Below are 22,448 nucleotides of genomic sequence, written 5' to 3'. Positions count from 1 at the left end.
GACATGACCCAAGAAGACCACATGATCCCTGGCCAGGTGGCATTTTCCAGGGTTCAATTTCAAACCTGCTGATTTTATCCTAGAAAACACCTCTTTCAGATGGGTTAAATGCTCTTCAAATGTTCCACTATAAATCAAAATATCGTCCAGGTACACCATACAAATGTGCCATGGGAGTCCTCTTAGAACTAGCTCCATCATCCGTTGAAAAGTTGCGGGAGAGTTGGAAAGTCCCATTGGCATGGAGCGCCACTGATATAGACCCTGACCCGTGGTAAAAGCTGTTTTTTCTCTGTCTTGCTCGGCTACCTCCACCTGCCAGTAGCCATTAGAAAAATCCAACGTGCTGAACCATCTGGAGCCCGCTAATGCGTCCAGTGTATCATCCACGCGTGGCAGAGGGTGAGAGTCCTGGATAGTGACACTGTTCAAACGTCTGTAGTCGACACAGAAACGCCAAGCCCCACATTTCTTTTTCACAAGCACGACTGGAGATGCCCAGGGGCTACAGCTTTCCTCGATGATGCCATCAGCTAGCAATCCTGCCACCTGCCGCTCGATTTCAGCTCGCTTTTCAGGTGATGTACGGTATGCTCTACACTTAATAGGGGCCTGTTCACCTGTTCTGATGTAATGCTGAACTAATGTGCATTTTCCTCTACTCTGCCCTGCTGAATTGAAAATGTCAATGTACTCCAGCAACAATGACGAGAGCTTTTCCTTGTCTGGTTCTGAAATCGGCGACTCACTTAAAGAAATAGGTGGAGCTGTGTTACGGGGGTTAGAAACGGCGTTTCCACTTGAGTCCTGCTTCATATGCTGGACATCAGAATCAGTCACCGAATAAAACTCGCCCAGGTGCGTCCCCTGTCTGATAGAAATGTCCTGTCCAGTCGGATTCAAAATCCGAGCCTTAGTTAGTCCATCGTGCACGTTAGTGAGTGTGTGCGCAATAACCAAACCGGCTGAATCAGACACGTTAGGTTCCAAATACCCCAAAAAGTCACTAGACACCTGGGCCACGCTAGGCGAATCAATCCTAACAGGCACAACTGACTCACTGAGGGCTGGAAATGTCATATTTGTGGCTAGAGACACATTGCAGCATACTGGGACAAAATCTTCGCTGGCAAGAAGCGGAATGGAAACGTCCCACAACTGCAGTTTAGCCTGACTAACGTCCAGCAGGGCATGATTTTTTACTAAAAAATCCCATCCCAACAATACGGACTGCGTCGCTTCTCTCACCACATGAAAAACTTGTTGCCATGTTTCAGTGCCCAGCTGTAGTGTCACAGTAAGAGTGCCCAGCGTATCCAACATCTGCCCGTTTACAGCTCGGGTCGCAATATAGTCTTTCTTCATAGGTCAACTGCGAAGTGCTGGGACTGACATTCGAAAATCTGAGCTCATTAGTGATACACTAGAACCGGAATCTATTAAAACAGGAAGTTCAATGCCCTCAATAGTTCCTTTCACATATGATACCAGTGGCCCCTTATTAGTGTTTCTGTACGCCTCTGTGTCCAGCAAAGGATAGGAATTGTCATCATGTTTGAGGCCCCTGGGTAATACAGCTGGTGTTTGGGCCGCAACATCAGCTACAACCCGTTTCCCGGGTCGTAGTTCCTCTCCTCACCACCAGGTGTCATGAAGCGCACTCCCTGCTTCCTTGATTCCTCCTCATAACTGCCACGTCTCCGCACGCTGGGGTTGGGGGAAGGGCTGGCGTTTCGTCTCATAGGGCTACGAGTCGCATTGTATTCCTTACGACCATTGAAATCCATAAATGGTTTTCTTTCAGATGAGCGACCTCTCTGCGTCTCATATGTCTGCATACGGCATGCACGCCCCTGACAACAGCACTGACTTGACGTGACGGGGAGTGCGCTCTACTCCACTCTGTGCCGCTACGGCTCACTCTCTCTTTCAGTCGGTGATTTTCGTCCTCCAAACGGTTAAGAGATACTTTCATGCCCCTCACCTCGTCAGTTAATCTATCAATCGCTCTGTATAGTCCACTTATGTCCGACACAGAGTTCACATTAGCAACAATCCCGTCGGCAGTCTGACTATGATTGACATTAGCAGTCACATGTCCCATATCAAATGCATTTCTCGCGTTCTCACACCGACCTGCAATCATCACAGCCTCGTCCATGTCCGTCACCCCTTGCTCATAACATTTTGTCCTCAGCACCGGGTCCAGACCCGCCACGAAACGGCGAAACTTCTCTTCTCTCTGGGCTCTGTCGCCGTAATCGGGAAAAGCCTCATCCACAAGCTTGCTGATTTCTGCTGCGTACACTTCCAAACTCTCCCGCGCTGCGCGGGGGCGGGCAGATAGGCTGGCTCTGAATCGCTCCATGAATTGTCTCCTTCCAAAAGCCTCTTTTAGCTTCTCCTTCACCGCATCATAGTCCGATTTAACAGCATCAGAGAGACTGTCCCATAGGGAAAAGGCTGCGTTGCACAGGCGCGTAGGTAAAATCCTTGTCAGTTCATAGTTGTATGAAGCGGCTCCGCTCCCTTCCGTGAGCGCTTTGACCGACACTTCAAACTGTCTGGCCCAGCACACGAAGCTTTGCCTCTCATCCCCGGAGAACGGCGCAGGCAAATCAATTCGCACGCTTCTATGGCCTCTTTCACGGTCCCGCATAATACTAAAACTGTCCTCCTCGTCCTTGCACCACATAACGACAATCCGTTGACCGCGTGTGCTATTAACTATAAACTTTAGAAGCTACAATAACTAAAATGGTGTATCACCCGCCGAAACACTTTTGAACATTAATTAAACCTAGAAAAAAAAATAAAACCGCTGCCACCAATGTAACCGAGCTTTTGTATTGGGTTCGCCTAAACACTTTAAACTAATAAAATAATAAAAACGGGAGACAGAAGTTCCAGGAACGATGCAAACTCTCTTTATTCTTTCTTGAACACATGTGCTCCTCATTCACTTATGCGCATGCTCCTCCCCTCTTGCCTATGGCAAGTCCCAAAGGACAGAATGTGTTACACACGCATAAACAGAACATTACTGTAGCTTTAGCTTCTGTACCTACTTTAATCTGTTACAGTAATTTGTAGTGTAGCTAGCTACTTTTCCAAAAGGGTAACTTGACTGTAGTTTAACTACTTTAACGTACGAGTAGCTTGTAGCTTGTCAAACTACAGTTTCAGAGTAGCTTCCCCAACACTGCTTACATCTTATCTCGCACTTGACCGTACACTGAAGCATCGAGTTGCACTGTTAAAATTCGCGCTCAGCGTCTGTGAACATAAAGCCCGCCTACTTTGATTTGATTGGCCATCTCAAATATTCTGACATTGACTAGCGGTGACAGACCAATGAGGCTCTGAACACACACCAGAGCCGGCCCGAGGCATAAGCGAACTAAGCGGCCGCTTAGGGGCCACCAGGGGGCCCCCTAATCGGGGTTATTTTTTATTTTTTTGGATTACTTAAACAAGTGACATAAATCAATGAATGAATGAATATGACTGAATGAATCATTCAAGACAACAAAACTCTGATTCAATGATCAATATACCTGCCTACAAGTTACAACTGCTGCTGCTGTGTCTGCCAGCGTTTCAGTCATGCGCACTTTGCGCATAATCCTCTAGACACCTCGCGCGTGCATAGATAATTTGTGCGCAACTGCGCCTAGTCACGGTATCGGTATTGGAGAAAACAGCCCGCAGGGGAACATAACCTTCAAGGTGTAAGTGTAACTGTTTGAATAAATAATAAACATAGCAGTTTGAACTCCACTTTATTATACCACACAGACCTCCAAAAACCCGCGACACTCCAGTAGCCTACCAAGTGCGCAGTCTGCACACGACCCATCTACGGCTAGCCCCGAGGGGAAAAATACATTGCATACACACATACAACGAGCGCCAAAACATCATTACCGGTATTATAGTAACAGACTTTCTTGGATTATGTCATGTAATATCTAACAAAGTCTCTTACGATAATAATAATAATACACATAAAGAGGGTTATTCTGCACGACGTGCAAAACTTAAGCCCCGCTTTGACTGTTGAAGAGAAGTGTGCTGAAGAGCTTGCATCAATGAGGGCTCTGCAAATTATATATACATACAAACACACACACACACACACACACACACACACACACACACACACACACACACACACACACACACACACATATAAAGACAGAGAATATTATTGTCCTCAAACAAAGCACTAATCTGTTTATTTTTAAGTTACACATTCTACATTGACTAAAAACATGTTTGATGTTTCTTTTTTAATCACAGTATTATTGTATACAGAAAAAAAAATTTTGTAATTCAGATGAGAATGAGGTTAGTGTTTTACAATTTTAAGGAAAGCAAATATTGAAATATAGCACATGGATTTTAAATTCATTCAGCTTCAATTACCAATTTGTAGTTTACCAATTTATCTTACTTTTATTTAGGCTAAAGCAAACTATACATTTAAAAGATTAGGGTTATATGCATATTTTGTCATTTAAAAAAATAGAAAATTGTTCTGCAAAAAAATAAGGACCTACAGGAAAAATCTACAGTCAGCCACACACACACACACACACACACCCACAAACACAGACACCAGCAAACCCCCCCCCCTCCTCCTCCTCCCTCCTCCTCCCCCACAGACACTGATAGAGACAAGATACAAATCCAAACTACAATATCTGACTTTCTTTTGGTCTGAGTTTCTTACTGTTAATTAGAAAGTTGATTGGCTTGACAAGAACAATATACGTGGCAAGTTTTGTAACTGTAGGTAAAACGAGCAAAGTTATAACACATTTTATGTCCTTTTTTAGTCATAAAATTCATTTCCTCACCACGGCCAAACCGTTCGAGATATCAAAAATCTGTCCGGAATTGAGCATCCTCAATGTCTTGACTTCATGCACACCGAGTTTGGTGGTGATTGGTAAACACATGCGTTGTAATTTGATGTATTTCTCCTAGGAGATTTATTCAAACAACCCATAATTCCCGACTTCCATTTGAACTGTCGTAAAACTTAGAGCACGAAAGTTGTTTGGCCTGATGTGATAAGTGTACCGAGTTTCATATTATTACATGCAAGTGTGTTTGATTTATGGACCAAATTTTCAGATCAAGTTTATGGACCAAGTTAATTTAATTACTAAACTAATTATATAAAACTATTGTCAATGCACTACAATTAAACTGGTTATATTATGCCTTTACTTATAAAAAAAATTAAAATAAAAACTTATTTAAAACATACCAGGCTTAAGAAATATTTTATTTTGTCCCCCGGCCACAGCACAAGGCGCCGCGAAGCCGTCGTCTCCCGCGATGGATGGATGGATGGATGTTTAGTGGCTTTTAATCTTTCAATTATCATATATATATTAGGGCTGTGCAAAAGTTAATTGCGATTAATCGCATCCAAAATAAAAGTCTGTGTTTACATAATATATTTGTGTGTGCTGTATATAATTATTTTGTATATATAAATACCTATGCATGCATGCATGTATATATTTAAGAATTATTTGCGGTTAAATTCTGTATATATATATATAAATACATAATCTATATTATATAAATATTTTATATATGAATAACATATTTTCTTAAATATATACATGCATGTGTGTGTATTTATATATACAAAATAATTATATACAGCACACACAAATATATAATGTAAACACAGACTTTTATTTTGGATGCGATTAATCGTAATTAACTTTTGCACAGCCCTAATATATATATATATTATATATATGATAATTGAAAGATTAAAAGCCACTAAAAGCCTGTTGTATCATATTTGTCATTTACATTAACATAAAAAAGTAAAATAATTACATAAGTAAATAATCATCATTACATATATTAATGAGTGTATACATATACAAACATTAAATTCAACAAAAAAAATGCTAAATAAATTTATCGATAATTAATATTCAATTTAATTTACATCAATAAAGTAGGCAATAATAATGTATAATAAAAAAAATCAAATTATATATATATATATATATATATATATATATATATATATATATATATATATATATGTTTATATATATATTGTTGCGGTCCCTGGTCTAGGTCAGACAGTAACATAAACACTAACACCAATTCCTTCAGTTAGCTTGAATTTATTATCATTCTGGATTTGTTTCAAAAGCAGCATTTCTTATCATTCACCAAAACAATATCTGGAAAATAAATTAACAAAGAAAACAAACAGGAAAAAGATTAAAAGCAAGATCTTCAGGGTGAGCTAATGCCAAAATAATAAACCAAACAGAACTAACTTTCCCCAAAGAAACTACCTTACCTATGAATTAAAATAAAAGAAAACAAAACATACAATGAAATACCCTACCTCCTTAACTACCAATAAACAGGAGAAAAACAAAGGCCTTTCAGCCTACAAAAGAAACAAGGTACTCACCCCCTACGGCTTCTCAAATAATCATACACATACAGATGAGATCATCAACACTGGCGTTTTAACACAAATCACCCAGGATCAAAGAAACCATACAAGAGCACATTAATCACACGATTGTGCTACATTTTCACAGAGAGCAAACACACAGTACAACCCCAGTTGCAATCAATGGCAGAGCGCCCCCTCTAGTGGTATTCCAGGGAATTTATGGTCCAGGACTCTCCTCTGATCCAATCACAATCAGCGTGTTGTTAGATCCAGGACCAATCCTAAAGGAGAAGGAGACAGCAGCAACAACAGCAGAACCAACATAGCTGCATTACATCACAACCGTAACAATATAAACATTCAAATTAACAATTAAATAAATAAAAAAATGATGTATGATAATTAACATTAACACGAGCATGAATAAATTAAATCTTTAAAAATACAATTTAAATTAATGTAAATCATATATATAGGCCTACAAACATTAAAATAATAATGAAAAATGAAAAAGTCATGTTTTTTTTTAAAAAAAATACATGTTTTTTGTCTCAGAATAAGATGGAAAATAGCAGAAAGTAGTGTCTAAAAAAACGTAAATATTAACAATAAAAATGTATGATAATGTTTAATAATATGAACATGAATACATTATAATTGGTATAATTAATATTTTAGCCTAGAAACATTACAATAACAACAAACAAACAATTATTAAAAGTCATGTGTTAGGAAAAGATCATGAAATTGTGTCCTAATACGATGGAAAATATCAGGCAAATGAGTCTTAAAATCAATTTTGGCGTCTTTCAGCACCCATACCGTGCAGGATTTGACGTGCATGCAAAAAAAATAAAAAAAAATGTGCGGCTAGCTTGACCGTGTATTTTCCACGCGCGGCCCACTTGACCGCAGTCATGAAAGCCACTAGATTGCACTGTGTTATGTATGTGACGAACTATGCCGATTATCAATGTAGGCTACTAGTGGAAACGTTAAGAGAAAATAAATAGAGAGGCTGAGATCATACGTCAAAGTAGGCTATTTTATTCGAATAAAATGATCAAAACAAGACTATTGTGGTGTATTTTAGTTGTAGCCTAAAACAGGTTGTTGTTTTGGTAGGTCTCAAATCATTTAAAAAAGTGTGCCCCCCTATGAAAATTAAATGCCCCCCCTCCCCCCTCCCCCCTCCCAAAGCCATTCTCTCTTTCCAATGTTTAAATCAAAACAATAATCTTTCATTTTTTCTGCGGCTCTGATGCGCTGCTGATTGACGTCATCGGAATGCATTCTATTTGCACGTCACAGTATACTGGAGCTTTTCTCACTGAACTCGTTACTTGTTGCCTTCAGTCTACAGCTTCAGTGTGCAATTTTGAATCAGTGTACGATTCCCCATCAGGATTTTATTTTGATTAGCTGCATTTTCATTCAGTGTATGCTTTTTGTTCATTGTCCAATTTAATATCCATTTGGGTCTGTTTTTTAAGGACAGTTGAATTGCACATTACAGCTGTTTATGGTTTCAGAATACATTTTGACCAGTAGGATTTTGAAACAACGTACTACTTTACATCAGAATGTATTCCATCACACGATTTCGCCCGAGCAAGTCACAGGAAGCGGAACATCTCGATTTTGAAAAACCTTATCGTGGTTTACGCTTCCCTAGACTGAATCTGAGTCCACATCCGCCTGAACGACGCTACATTACGACGAGGGTAAGTAGGCTATCATATGATTCAATGTGTTTTTTCAACCATCATCATCAGTCATTATTAACATTAAGCTTGCGTTCATATGTTGAGCATTGTACTTAAGTGTTTTCTCATTCTTCTGTATCGTCAACAGGCTCTCGCACGCCAGAACATAGTTATCGTGATGGAAAAGCCAGTCAGCCAGTCTGTGAAGCTTCCTGCTATCTCCGGCTCTTCCCAGCCCAGAGCTGAGATTGCCCAGCAATCTCAAACAGGTTTGCAAACCAATACAGGCCTGCGTCCAGAGCCACCACAATACGGCATCAAGGCTGATCAACGCAGGGCTGCGCTTGAACAAAAAAGGCGCAAGGAAGTAAGTGAATTTTGTATATTCTGATCGTTTTAAATCAAATGAATATGAAATGTTGAAATATGAAATAACTGCTTGTAAATTGTGTGGACTAAGTGTTTCTTTTGTGTGTAGCATCTGCACTCTTGTAACCTTTCTCTCTTTTTCTTTCTCAGCGTAATTTGGAGTTATTTAGTGATGATATTCCTCCGAAGGAAAGGCCGCATCGTTCATCTCTAATTGCCCTAAAACCCCCAGTTTTTAAAGACTTCCAACCTGTGCCACCCCCCAAAAAGGGGCAGACTTTGGATGCGACGTAAGTTCTACAAATACATGTTTTTATGACTCAAAGCGATAGAGCTACTGTGATGATCATCAGTGGCTATTTTAATTTTATGGTTTGAGTGAGCTCTTGATAATCTTACGCTTGCTTTCTCTGTTTTACAGTGACCGTGACACTCGAAATGCTCGTTGGGAAGAAATGAAGAAGGAATTAAAGAACTTTCCACTGAAAAACGTACTTTCCCTTTACTTTTGTCTCATTAAATATTTTAATATGGATCAATATTAATATTATATTGTGTGATGCTAACTTAAAAATCTCATCTCTATTGCAGAGCAGGAAAGTGAGGCGGCCCCCAAAGAAGGACCCGGAGGAGGACCCGAGGTTTGCAATGAGGACCAAAGAGGAACTAGAGGAAATCGCAGAACGCGAGTTCGCCAAACTACGTCAAATGTGGTTTGAGGAGGAAATGCTTAAAAAGACACCCTGTAAGGTGGAGGAAAAGAGAGTCGAGAGTCCAATCAAGAAAAAACCTGCAAGGGATCTTCGAAGGGAACAGGAAGAGCTTAGAGAGAAACAGGAATTAGCCGAAAGAATTGCCACACGTCGTCGGTTGGATGAGGATTTACAAAGACTCATTGATGATGATTCCTTACCTCCCGTGTACTATGGCAATGGCAAAAATGTCCTCAGTTTTGAACTAGACTAAGACCACAACCACCGCCTCAAAGACACCCAGAAGACATTGCGACGATGAGGAAAAGAAGACTATCATAAGATTGAATGTTTTTTCAACCATCAGTTAAAAACGTATTCAAACATTAGAGTAAGGAAACAAGTATTTTAGCGGAAGCGCACTGCAAACCAATCATGGTGCTTCACGCCTCGCCCCGTTCATTTTGGCGGCACTTTGACAGCGAATAACTTTACATCTGAGGCGCCCAAAGACTTCATATATAAATAAAAGACTTTATCTATAGCCCAAAGTCCATTATTTTAATCTCCTCCATCGAACTCTCCACTTCGCTGATTCTCCAGCAGAAAGAAGCCGTCGACGCGCCCTTGTAGTGACATGAGCAACCTGTAGCTTTCTTTCTTTCTTTCTAATCTTTTCTTTCTTTCTTTCTTTCTTTCTTTCTTTCTTTCTTTCTTTCTTTCTTTCTTTCTTTCTTTCTTTCTTTCTTTCTTTCTTTCTTTCTTTCTTTCTTTCTTTCTTTCTCACTAATCTTTCTTTCTTTCTTTCTTTCTCACTAATCTTTCTTTCATTCTTTCTTTCTTTCTCACTAATCTTTCTTTTTTTCTTTCTTTCTTTCTTTCTAACTTTTCTTTCTTTCTTTCTTACTAATCTTTCTTTCTTTCATTCTTTCTTTCTTTCTCACTAATCTTTCTTTCTCACTAATCTTTCTTTCTTTCTTTCTTTCTAACTTTTCTTTCTTTCTTTCTTTCTTTCTTTCTCACTAATCTTTCTTTCTTTCATTCTTTCTTTCTTTCTCACTAATCTTTCTTTCTTTCTTTCTTTCTTTCTTTCTTTCTTTCTTTCTTTCTTTCTTTCTTTCTTTCTTTCTTTCTTTCTTTGGGTGAACTAACCCTTTAATTTCTTTCTTTCTTTCTGTCTAAAAGCTACAGGTTGCTCATGTCACTACAAGGGCGCGTCGACGGCTTCTTTCTGCTGGAGAATCAGCGAAGTGGAGAGTTCGATGGAGGAGATTAAATAATGGACAAAATGAAGTCTTTGGGCGCCTCAGATGTAAAGTTACTCGCTGTCAAAGTGCTGCCAAAATGAATGGGGCGAGGCGTGAAGCACCATGATTAGTTTGCAGTGCGCTTCCGCTGTTTCCTTACTCTCAGGTAATGTTTGTAACCGAATACGTTATTAACTGATGAATAAAAATGAACGTAACTTTTCAAGAAACGAATGAAAATATAAATTGAAACTGAATAAAATATCTTTGAAACTGAAAAAGAATGAACCGCAAGCAATTTTTTTGAGTTTGTTTTTAATACACTACATGTTTTGCTAACTATTCCTCATATTCCGTTTACTGATCTACACTTACAAATGAGCTTCCAGAGTTTTCATTTACGCTTCTGATGTTTTCGTTTACACTCCCTGAGTTTGCGTTCGCTGTTCTGACACAAATCTCTCGTGGGAGCGGGGCTAGTAGCAGTGTATTCTCATTGGCTACTGAGTTTTTGATTGACAGCTTCTTGACCTGGAAGTGAAGACGTCAGTGAGTGTTGTGTTTACACGTGTGGATGTGAGTGTCTGTAAGCGTAGCTTTCTATTTCATTTAGGTGATATTAAGTTTATATATTTATTTACTGCTACACTATATTGTTGATATGATTTCTTAAAGAAGGAATAGTACAGACAAATGATATAATTTGTCATCGTCGATATCAGAATACTGGATAGCATAGGCTAAACTAATACTAATTATAATACAGTTCTTGCTTTTTCAGGTGGAGAGGAGGTTGCTTTAGACATTGTATTTACTCTCTGTGCATTTTATTATAATGTTTTTTTAGGGAAACATTTTTTTTTTGTGTAGCTTTTCAGAAATAATAGTGCAGTATGCCTTATCTAAGGCCTGATACTATTTTGTCTACATGGGAAGGGGTTTCATACATTTTATTTACTCTGTGCATATACTATATAATAATTATATATATATATATATAAATTCAATCCTCCTCCTCCTCCCTCCTCCTCCCCCACAGACACTGATAGAGACAAGATACAAATCCAAACTACAATATCTGACTTTCTTTTGGTCTGAGTTTCTTACTGTTAATTAGAAAGTTGATTGGCTTGACAAGAACAATATACGTGGCAAGTTTTGTAACTGTAAGTAAAACGAGCAAAGTTATAACACATTTTATGTCCTTTTTTAGTCATAAAATTCATTTCCTCACCACGGCCAAACCGTTCGAGATATCAAAAATCTGTCCGGAATTGAGCATCCTCAATGTCTTGACTTCATGCACACCGGTGATTGGTAAACACATGCGTTGTAACTTGATGTATTTCTCCTAGGAGATTTATTCAAACAACCCATAATTCCCGACTTCCATTTGAACTGTCGTAAAACTTAGAGCACGAAAGTTGTTTGGCCTGATGTGATAAGTGTACCGAGTTTCATATTATTACATGCAAGTGTGTTTGATTTATGGACCAAATTTTCAGATCAAGTTTATGGACCAAGTTAATTTAATTACTAAACTAATTATATAAAACTATTGTCAATGCACTACAATTAAACTGGTTATATTATGCCTTTACTTATAAAAAAAATTAAAATAAAAACTTATTTAAAACATACCAGGCTTAAGAAATATTTTATTTTGTCCCCCGGCCACAGCACAAGGCGCCGCGAAGCCGTCGTCTCCCGCGATGGATGGATGGATGGATGTTTAGTGGCTTTTAATATATATATATATATATGATAATTGAAAGATTAAAAGCCACTAAAAGCCTGTTGTATCATATTTGTCATTTACATTAACATAAAAAAGTAAAATAATTACATAAGTAAATAATCATCATTACATATATTAATAATGAGTGTATACATATACAAACATTAAATTCAACAAAAAAAATGCTAAATAAATTTATAGATAATTAATATTCAATTTAATTTACATTAATAAAGTAGGCAATAATAATGTATAATAAAAAATCAAATTATATATATATATATATATATATATATATATATATATATATATATATATATATATATATATATATGTTTATATATATATTGTTGCGGTCCCTGGTCTAGGTCAGACAGTAACATAAACACTAACACCAATTCCTTCAGTTAGCTTGAATTTATTATCATTCTGGATTTGTTTCAAAAGCAGCATTTCTTATCATTCACCAAAACAATATCTGGAAAATAAATTAACAAAGAAAACGAACAGGAAAAAGATTAAAAGCAAGATCTTCAGGGTGAGCTAATGCCAAAATAATAAACCAAACAGAACTAACTTTCCCCAAAGAAACTACCTTACCTATGAATTAAAATAAAATAAAACAAAACATACAATGAAATACCCTACCTCCTTAACTACCAATAAACAGGAGTAAAACAAAGGCCTTTCAGCCTACAAAAGCAACAAGGTACTCACCCCCTACGGCTTCTCAAATAATCATACACATACAGATGAGATCATCAACACTGGCGTTTTAACACAAATCACCCAGGATCAAAGAAACCATACAAGAGCACATTAATCACACGATTGTGCTACATTTTCACAGAGAGCAAACACACAGTACAACCCCAGTTGCAATCAATGGCAGAGCGCCCCCTCTAGTGGTATTCCAGGGAATTTATGGTCCAGGACTCTCCTCTGATCCAATCACAATCAGCGTGTTGTTAGATCCAGGACCAATCCTAAAGGAGAAGGAGACAGCAGCAACAACAGCAGAACCAACATAGCTGCATTACATCACAACCGTAACAATATAAACATTCAAATTAACAATTAAATAAATAAAAAAATGATGTATGATAATTAACATTAACACGAGCATGAATAAATTAAATCTTTAAAAATACAATTTAAATTAATGTAAATCATATATATAGGCCTACAAACATTAAAATAATAATGAAAAATGAAAAAGTCATGTTTTTTTTTTTAAAAAATACATGTTTTTTGTCTCAGAATAAGATGGAAAATAGCAGAAAGTAGTGTCTAAAAAAACGTAAATATTAACAATAAAAATGTATGATAATGTTTAATAATATGAACATGAATACATTATAATTGGTATAATTAATATTTTAGCCTAGAAACATTACAATAACAACAAACAAACAATTATTAAAAGTCATGTGTTAGGAAAAGATCATGAAATTGTGTCCTAATACGATGGAAAATATCAGGCAAATGAGTCTTAAAATCAATTTTGGCGTCTTTCAGCACCCATACCGTGCAGGATTTGACGTGCATGCATGCAAAAAAAAAAAATGTGCGGCTAGCTTGACCGTGTATTTTCCACGCGCGGCCCACTTGACCGCAGTCATGAAAGCCACTAGATTGCACTGTGTTATGTATGTGACGATCTATGCCGATTATCAATGTAGGCTACTAGTGGAAACGTTAAGAGAAAATAAATAGAGAGGCTGAGATCATACGTCAAAGTATTTTATTCGAATAAAATGATCAAAACAAGACTATTGTGGTGTATTTTAGTTGTAGCCTAAAACAGGTTGTTGTTTTGGTAGGTCTCAAATCATTTAAAAAAGTGTGCCCCCCTATGAAAATTAAATGCCCCCCCTCCCCCCTCCCCAAGCCATTCTCTCTTTCCAATGTTTAAATCAAAACAATAATCTTTCATTTTTTCTGCGGCTCTGATGCGCTGCTGATTGACGTCATCGGAATGCATTCTATTTGCACGTCACAGTATACTGGAGCTTTTCTCACTGAACTCGTGACTTGTTGCCTTCAGTCTACAGCTTCAGTGTGCAATTTTGAATCAGTGTACGATTCCCCATCAGGATTTTATTTTGATTAGCTGCATTTTCATTCAGTGTATGCTTTTTGTTCATTGTCCAATTTAATATCCATTTGGGTCTGTTTTTTAAGGACAGTTGAATTGCACATTACAGCTGTGTATGGTTTCAGAATACATTTTGACCAGTAGGATTTTGAAACAACGTACTACTTTACATCAGAATGTATTCCATCACACGATTTCGCCCGAGCAAGTCACAGGAAGCGGAACATCTCGATTTTGAAAAACCTTATCGTGGTTTACGCTTCCCTAGACTGAATCTGAGTCCACATCCGCCTGAACGACGCTACATTACGACGAGGGTAAGTAGGCTATCATATGATTCAATGTGTTTTTTCAACCATCATCATCAGTCATTATTAACATTAAGCTTGCGTTCATATGTTGAGCTTTGTACTTAAGTGTTTTCTCATTCTTCTGTATCGTCAACAGGCTCTCGCACGCCAGAACATAGTTATCGTGATGGAAAAGCCAGTCAGCCAGTCTGTGAAGCTTCCTGCTATCTCCGGCTCTTCCCAGCCCAGAGCTGAGATTGCCCAGCAATCTCAAACAGGTTTGCAAACCAATACAGGCCTGCGTCCAGAGCCACCACGATACGGCATCAAGGCTGATCAACGCAGGGCTGCGCTTGAACAAAAAAGGCGCAAGGAAGTAAGTGAATTTTGTATATTCTGATCGTTTTAAATCAAATGAATATGAAATGTTGAAATATGAAATAACTGCTTGTAAATTGTGTGGACTAAGTGTTTCTTTTGTGTGTAGCATCTGCACTCTTGTAACCTTTCTCTCTTTTTCTTTCTCAGCGTAATTTGGAGTTATTTAGTGATGATATTCCTCCGAAGGAAAGGCCGCATCGTTCATCTCTAATTGCCCTAAAACCCCCAGTTTTTAAAGACTTCCAACCTGTGCCACCCCCCAAAAAGGGGCAGACTTTGGATGCGACGTAAGTTCTACAAATACATGTTTTTATGACTCAAAGCGATAGAGCTACTGTGATGATCATCAGTGGCTATTTTAATTTTATGGTTTGAGTGAGCTCTTGATAATCTTACGCTTGCTTTCTCTGTTTTACAGTGACCGTGACACTCGAAATGCTCGTTGGGAAGAAATGAAGAAGGAATTAAAGAACTTTCCACTGAAAAACGTACTTTCCCTTTACTTTTGTCTCATTAAATATTTTAATATGGATCAATATTAATATTATATTGTGTGATGCTAACTTAAAAATCTCATCTCTATTGCAGAGCAGGAAAGTGAGGCGGCCCCCAAAGAAGGACCCGGAGGAGGACCCGAGGTTTGCAATGAGGACCAAAGAGGAACTAGAGGAAATCGCAGAACGCGAGTTCGCCAAACTACGTCAAATGTGGTTTGAGGAGGAAATGCTTAAAAAGACACCCTGTAAGGTGGAGGAAAAGAGAGTCGAGAGTCCAATCAAGAAAAAACCTGCAAGGGATCTTCGAAGGGAACAGGAAGAGCTTAGAGAGAAACAGGAATTAGCCGAAAGAATTGCCACACGTCGTCGGTTGGATGAGGATTTACAAAGACTCATTGATGATGATTCCTTACCTCCCGTGTACTATGGCAATGGCAAAAATGTCCTCAGTTTTGAACTAGACTAAGACCACAACCACCGCCTCAAAGACACCCAGAAGACATTGCGACGATGAGGAAAAGAAGACTATCATAAGATTGAATGTTTTTTCAACCATCAGTTAAAAACGTATTCAAACATTAGAGTAAGGAAACAAGTATTTTAGCGGAAGCGCACTGCAAACCAATCATGGTGCTTCACGCCTCGCCCCGTTCATTTTGGCGGCACTTTGACAGCGAATAACTTTACATCTGAGGCGCCCAAAGACTTCATATATAAATAAAAGACTTTATCTATAGCCCAAAGTCCATTATTTTAATCTCCTCCATCGAACTCTCCACTTCGCTGATTCTCCAGCAGAAAGAAGCCGTCGACGCGCCCTTGTAGTGACATGAGCAACCTGTAGCTTTCTTTCTTTCTTTCTAATCTTTTCTTTCTTTCTTTCTTTCTTTCTTTCTTTCTTTCTTTCTTTCTTTCTTTCTTTCTTTCTTTCTTTCTTTCTTTCTTTCTTTCTTTCTTTCTTTCTTTCGTTCTTTCTTTCTTTCTTTCTCACTAATCTTTCTTTCATTCTTTCTTTCTTTCTCACTAATCTTTCTTTCTCACTAATCTTTCTTTTTTTCTTTCTTTCTTTCTTTCTTTCTTTCTTTCTTTCTTTCTTTCTTTCTTTCTTTCTTTCTTTCTTTCTTTCTTTTTTTCTTTCTTTCTAACCTTCTTTCTTTCTTTCTCACTAATCTTTCTTTCTTTCATTCTTTCTTTCTTTCTCACTAATCTTTCTTTCTCACTAATCTTTCTTTCTTTCTTTATTTCTCACTAATCTTTCTTTCTTTCATTCTTTCTTTCTTTCTCACTAATCTTTCTTTCTCACTAATCTTTCTTTTTTTCTTTCTTTCTTTCTTTCTTTCTAACTTTTCTTTCTTTCTTTCTTTCTTTCTTTCTCTCTCACTAATCTTTCTTTCATTCTTTCTTTCTTTCTCACTAATCTTTCTTTCTCACTAATCTTTCTTTCTCACTAATCTTTCTTTCTTTCTTTCTTTCTTTCTTTCTTTCTTTCTTTCTTTCTTTCTTTCTTTCTTTCTTTCTTTCTTTCTTTCTTTCTTTCTTTCTTTCTTTCTTTCTTTCTTTCTTTCTTTCTTTCTTTCTTTCTTTCTTTCTTTCTTTCTTTCTTTCTTTCTTTGGGTGAACTAACCCTTTAATTTCTTTCTTTCTTTCTGTCTAAAAGCTACAGGTTACTCATGTCACTACAAGGGCGCGTCGACGGCTTCTTTCTGCTGGAGAATCAGCGAAGTGGAGAGTTCGATGGAGGAGATTAAATAATGGACAAAATGAAGTCTTTGGGCGCCTCAGATGTAAAGTTACTCGCTGTCAAAGTGCTGCCAAAATGAATGGGGCGAGGCGTGAAGCACCATGATTAGTTTGCAGTGCGCTTCCGCTGTTTCCTTACTCTCAGGGAACTGAGGTAATGTTTGTAACCGAATACGTTATTAACTGATGGTAATTTTGAGCCAATAAAAATGAACGTAACTTTTCAAGAAACTAATGAAAATATAAATTGAAACTGAATAAAATATCTTTGAAACTGAAAAAGAATGAACCGCAAGCAATTTTTTTGACTTTGTTTTTAATACACTACATGTTTTGCTAACTATTCCTCATATTTCGTTTACTGATCTACACTTACAAATGAGCTTCCAGAGTTTTCATTCACTTGACTCGAAAGTGGCGTGTTATCTCTACTCATTTTGAGCTATCATACACACGCTACTTCATGAGATCAGTCTGGTATTGGGAACAAACCCTTTGTAGCTGTTGAAGACCAGCATAAATGGACAAAGAATGACAGGGTCATCCTCGTACATTAGGTGGTTGATAATGGTGTCCCCAACCCTACAACCTGTTCCACAACTGTTTAACAACTTAGGTAGGTAGGTCATCCATATAAATATTAAAGAGAAAGGGAGACAAAATGCTTCCCTGCCTAATTCCATTACCTATATTAAATGAGGCAGACATAGAATTACCCCACTTCACATACAATGACTGATGAGCATACCAGAAGGCCAAGACTAGATATTTGGGAGCCCCTCTGTTGTACAATTTGCAGAATAGCTTCTCATGATTTACCCCATCAAAGGCTTTAGAGGTATCAATAAAACACAAAAAAAATTGTGGAATTATGCCTGTTATACAAATCGAAAATCTCCTTCAGGGCAAAAATACACATGTCAGTGGTTTGAAACCAAACTGATTGTCAGACGTCAAAACAAAATGTTCCAGCCTATTGAGTATAATCCTCTCCAGGACTTTGGACAAAATACTGGCTAGAGCTACAGGCCTGTAATTATCTACGCTGTTAATCTTACCCACTTTTTCATTAATGATAGGCACTAATATGACAGATAAAGTAGAATCAGGTAAAATACCATGGACTAACAGCCCAGTGATATAGTACTCGAGTCCTGGACTCGGACTTGAGTCCAACTCGAGTCCTTATTCTCTGGACTCAAGTCCGACTTGAGACTCTATTCTCTGGACTCGTGACTCGACTTGGACTCGTGGACTGATGACTCGCACTTGGACTCGGACTCGCATTACAGACTGAACCATTACAGTTGAATCATTTTTCCTGCCGACCAAAATCTGCACTGGCGCGACCACCTAACGTTGTGCAACATCAAATGGCAAACCTATTGAAAGCCAGGCTTGCGCAAAATTCTGAATTTCAGAATTGGTCTCCATTCAATTCATGAATTGGAATTTGAATTGAATTGACTCCACCCCCCAGGAAGTTGAATTTGAATGACAGGAAGTGGAATTAAATTCATGGCAATTCAAAGAAATTCCACACACAAGAGAAAGAATGTGTTGAATCTCACATAGTGGAGAGTAGGGCACAATATAACGCTTTTTGACTTTCTCAGTTTGTGCAAATCTATTTAGAGTGTTTATTTTTTTCCCACATGTCTAGTACAATTATGTGGTTTTGTTTTATTAATACAGTACTTTTTTCTTGATTTACCCTGAAAGAAATGTGAAATGTGACAACATGCCCCATAGGTTGTAACATGTGAGGGGCATATTGTAACATCACCATATAACAGCTTAAAATGCTATCTCATCTAATAATATATATATATATATATATATATATATATATATATATACAAGTCAAACCAAAATATTTTCTTATAATAAAACACAATTATTAACTTTTTCATATAAAATAATGGCATTTTTTAATAATTAAAAAATAATAATTTTTGATTTTGACAACAAACACACCGGAAAACACAGATATACAGCATAGTTCAAAACAATAATAATTAATCATTTCTGAACATTGACTTTCAGTCTTTATTTACATGTTTTTCATGTTTTCTCAATAGAATTCATAAAAGTATAGAATATAACAGCATATTTCTAATAGGGGCACAATGTAACGCAGTATGACAACATGCCCCAACTGCACAACTGGGGTTTAGACCCTGCTAGTGTCTTCTGCTAGTTAGCAAAGCATTAAAGAACTATATCAACTGTTAAACAACAGATTAGAGATTCAAAAAATGTCAGATTTGTCTAATTTTAATTAAACGCAAAAAATAGAGATGAAAAATTAACTTAGGTAAGTAAGATATGCACTTTTGCTATGGTTAAATGTACAGTGATATCTTACAAAGATCTCTGAATTTTGGCGCATTTTTTTCACAGTATAGTGTTGAAATAGCAACTAGTAAACACGCCAAGTTTCGGCATGCTAGCGTGTGGAAGTATTTAAAACAAGTGTGTTACAACTAGCCCCGCGTTACGTTGTGCCCAGTGCCCAGCGCTCCCCTACAGTCAGGGTTAGGAAGGTTACTTTGGAAATGTAATTGCTCCCTGTTATAAATTACCCCCATTAAAGATGTGGTTTAGATTAATTTATCTGGTTTACTTTATCAATGTAAAGCAATTTTCTTTTAATTCTGGGAAATGGCGTTACAATTACAATAAAGCAAACGTATTATTTGCTCTTTGATTAGAGCTTTCAACATTCATTGCTGGGGGAAAACATTGCTAGTAGCTCAAACTAATATAATTTATATAATATGCAATGCAATCATATCTGACATATACTGTAAAGCTACATTATTAAAGGGTAACTAAACCCCTGGTCAGAGCCTGACTCCACCCACTGGCAATATTTGAAAAATGCTGGAAAAGTGGGCAGAGCCCAGCGGAGGGGGGCGTGCACCTGAGACCGAAGTGATGACGTCACTTTGTAGGACAACCCGGAAGCTAGCGGCGCATGGGTTCCCTCGGTAGAAAAGCAATGCATTTTTCCCATAGACTTTTGGAAAAAAACGCAAAAAATAAGATCTGTGTTTAACAAAGGGTTGTGACCCTTACACGTTTTGTCTAGCAAGATAATCTTTACAAGTTAATCCAAAACGTATACATTTTGAAGCCTATATAAAGATTTTAAAAAACACAATCAGACACAATAAAGTTTAAAAAACCACAAGCAGGTCATAACTGTGTGTTCTATGTCATAGATCAAAACGTGAAAATATTTAGAGGCTTTGTTCACCAGAGACCTTATTTCAGGCGATTCAGCAAAAACCCATTCAAAAATCCCATAGGCTTTAGAGCGAGGGAACCGTAATGCTAAAACGCTAACTCACTTCCGCGATTTGGCCTACAGAGTGACGTCGTAACTTCAGCACTCTATTTGTATGGAACTTGCCTACGTCACCAACAACCGCTGTGTCACGTACGACCGCAAACATCCAATAGGAAAATTCAACTGCAGTAGCCACCGTTCAACCTGAAGAGGGCAGCACTAAGACGTTTTTACACCATATAGACGAATCCGGCGAAACTATCGGAAGTAAGCGGGCGCCATTACTGAGCTGTTGCTGGGTAGCGTTGCGCCATTGCCTCCTATTGTTTTAGTTGCAACTTGCGTCCACTGGAATAAACAGCCCGCGATTTACGACTGTCACTAACGTTACAACGTTAGCCCTTGTATAATGTCGAGTGGGTAAACAGTTTCCGTTATAAATTGTTTCTATGGTGGCAGTAAAATTTCAATTTTGAAGAGAAAACATTGTGAATACCCCGGGTCGACTGCCCCTGTCTGGAGCCGTACGGTTTACAAAGATTTCCTGGGCGAGTACAAGACGCGGACATTCGCGTATAATAACAATTATTTAATGACATAAGTACTTTTTCTATTCAATTAACATGCTATGGTCATTAAATGGCTTTCCTGAGCTAAATACAGTATAACGTTATGTGACATAATTGTTCTCCTGCTGTTATATTAACCTCTTTCCATGGTTTAAAAACACAAATTGGTCGATATTATGTATACTTTCTAGCTGTAACGTTACCTTACCCTTGTCCGTTGCAATGTGAAAATGAGATAAATAATGGACACAAACGAAAAACATGAATTTGTTTATTTGATTTCATTTATTTATTTATTGTTGCCAAATGGACAGATCTTTTTATAGTTTCCTCGTTAGCAAACGTTAGCCTAGCTTGCTTGCCAAGCTATTTTCATAAATAATCTGTAAGATCGTTTGTACCTTCATCTGTGACTGGAGGCCACTGTCTAACATCATCAACCCAACAAGTCATTCTGCCTGGCTGTAGCTGTCATCGAGGGTGCGTTCGCGTTATCACCGAGGTTTGTTTACATACCGGTGCATATGTCTATGCCGGTTTGCCAGCAGCCATATCACCCTGTAGCCCAAGACTGGTTGCCCATTAAAAGCTAAGCAGGGCTGAGCCTGGTTAATACCTGGATGGGAGACCTTCTGAGAAAGCCAGGTTGCTGCTGGTAGAGGTGTTAGTGTGGCCAGCAGGGGGTGCTCACCCTGTGGTCTGTGTGGGTCCTAACGCCCCAGCAAAGTGATGGGGACACTATGCTGTCAAAAAGAGCACCGTCCTTCGGATGAGACGTTAAACCGAGGTCCTGACTCTCTGTGGTCATAAAAAATCCCAGAATGTCTTTCGTAAGAGCAGGGGTGTAACCCCGGCATCCTGGCCAAATTTGCCCAGTAGCCTCTGTCCATCATGGCCTCCTAATCATCCCCATATATACACCAATTGGCTTCATCACTGTCTCCTCTCCACCAGTAAGCTGGTGTGTGGTGAGCGTTCTGGCGCAATATGGCTGCCGTCGCATCATCCAGGTGGATGCTGCACATTGGTGGTGGTTGAGGAGATCCCCCCCTTCTATGTGAAGCGCTTTGAGTGTCCAGAAAAGCGCTATATAAATGTAACGAATTATTATTATTATTATTATTAACAGCTCAGTAATGGAGTCGCCACAAGATGGCAGCCTGACTGGGTTCTCAAGACTCGAACACGAGACTCGACTCGGACTTGAATTCAGGTAACTCGACTCGGACTCTTCTTTGGTGACTCGGACTCGAACACTGGGACGAACTCGAACGCGCCTTAAGACTGTTCTCCGCAAAGCCCATCAGCACATCAAGTGTGCTACTAGGGGAGAAAACCATAGACGGAGAAAACACATTAGATAATGTCTACA

The 22,448-nt window shown here is 38.2% G+C and overlaps 3 protein-coding genes across 3 annotated transcripts; 2 read left to right on the top strand and 1 right to left on the bottom strand.

The window, feature by feature from the left end:
- Positions 1-1,601: 1,601 nt before the first annotated feature.
- On the bottom strand, positions 1,602-3,075 carry LOC148970071 (uncharacterized). Its single transcript, XM_089125350.1, has 2 exons — positions 1,871-3,075; positions 1,602-1,766 (listed from the first exon to the last, which is right to left on the bottom strand). The coding sequence occupies exons 1-2, from the start codon at positions 2,693-2,695 to the stop codon at positions 1,602-1,604; spliced, it is 990 nt and encodes a 329-aa protein (XP_088981476.1). The 5' UTR covers positions 2,696-3,075.
- Positions 3,076-8,021: 4,946 nt separating this feature from the next.
- On the top strand, positions 8,022-10,051 carry LOC120461091 (uncharacterized). The gene is made up of 5 exons (XM_039649205.2): positions 8,022-8,178; positions 8,309-8,527; positions 8,680-8,819; positions 8,951-9,020; positions 9,121-10,051. Exons 1-5 carry the CDS (start codon positions 8,038-8,040, stop codon positions 9,493-9,495), a joined length of 945 nt encoding a protein of 314 aa, XP_039505139.2. The 5' UTR covers positions 8,022-8,037; the 3' UTR covers positions 9,496-10,051.
- Positions 10,052-14,268: 4,217 nt separating this feature from the next.
- On the top strand, positions 14,269-16,422 carry LOC120460708 (uncharacterized). Its single transcript, XM_039648629.2, has 5 exons — positions 14,269-14,621; positions 14,752-14,970; positions 15,123-15,262; positions 15,394-15,463; positions 15,564-16,422. The coding sequence occupies exons 1-5, from the start codon at positions 14,481-14,483 to the stop codon at positions 15,936-15,938; spliced, it is 945 nt and encodes a 314-aa protein (XP_039504563.2). The 5' UTR covers positions 14,269-14,480; the 3' UTR covers positions 15,939-16,422.
- The last annotated feature ends 6,026 nt before the right edge of the window (positions 16,423-22,448 follow it).

Source organism: Pimephales promelas, chromosome 21, assembly GCF_988280905.1.
Source record: "Pimephales promelas chromosome 21, fPimPro1.hap1.1, whole genome shotgun sequence".
NCBI lineage: Eukaryota > Metazoa > Chordata > Actinopteri > Cypriniformes > Leuciscidae > Pimephales > Pimephales promelas.
Note: the sequence above shows the minus strand (reverse complement) of the source record. Positions and strands in the feature narration are given on the sequence as shown.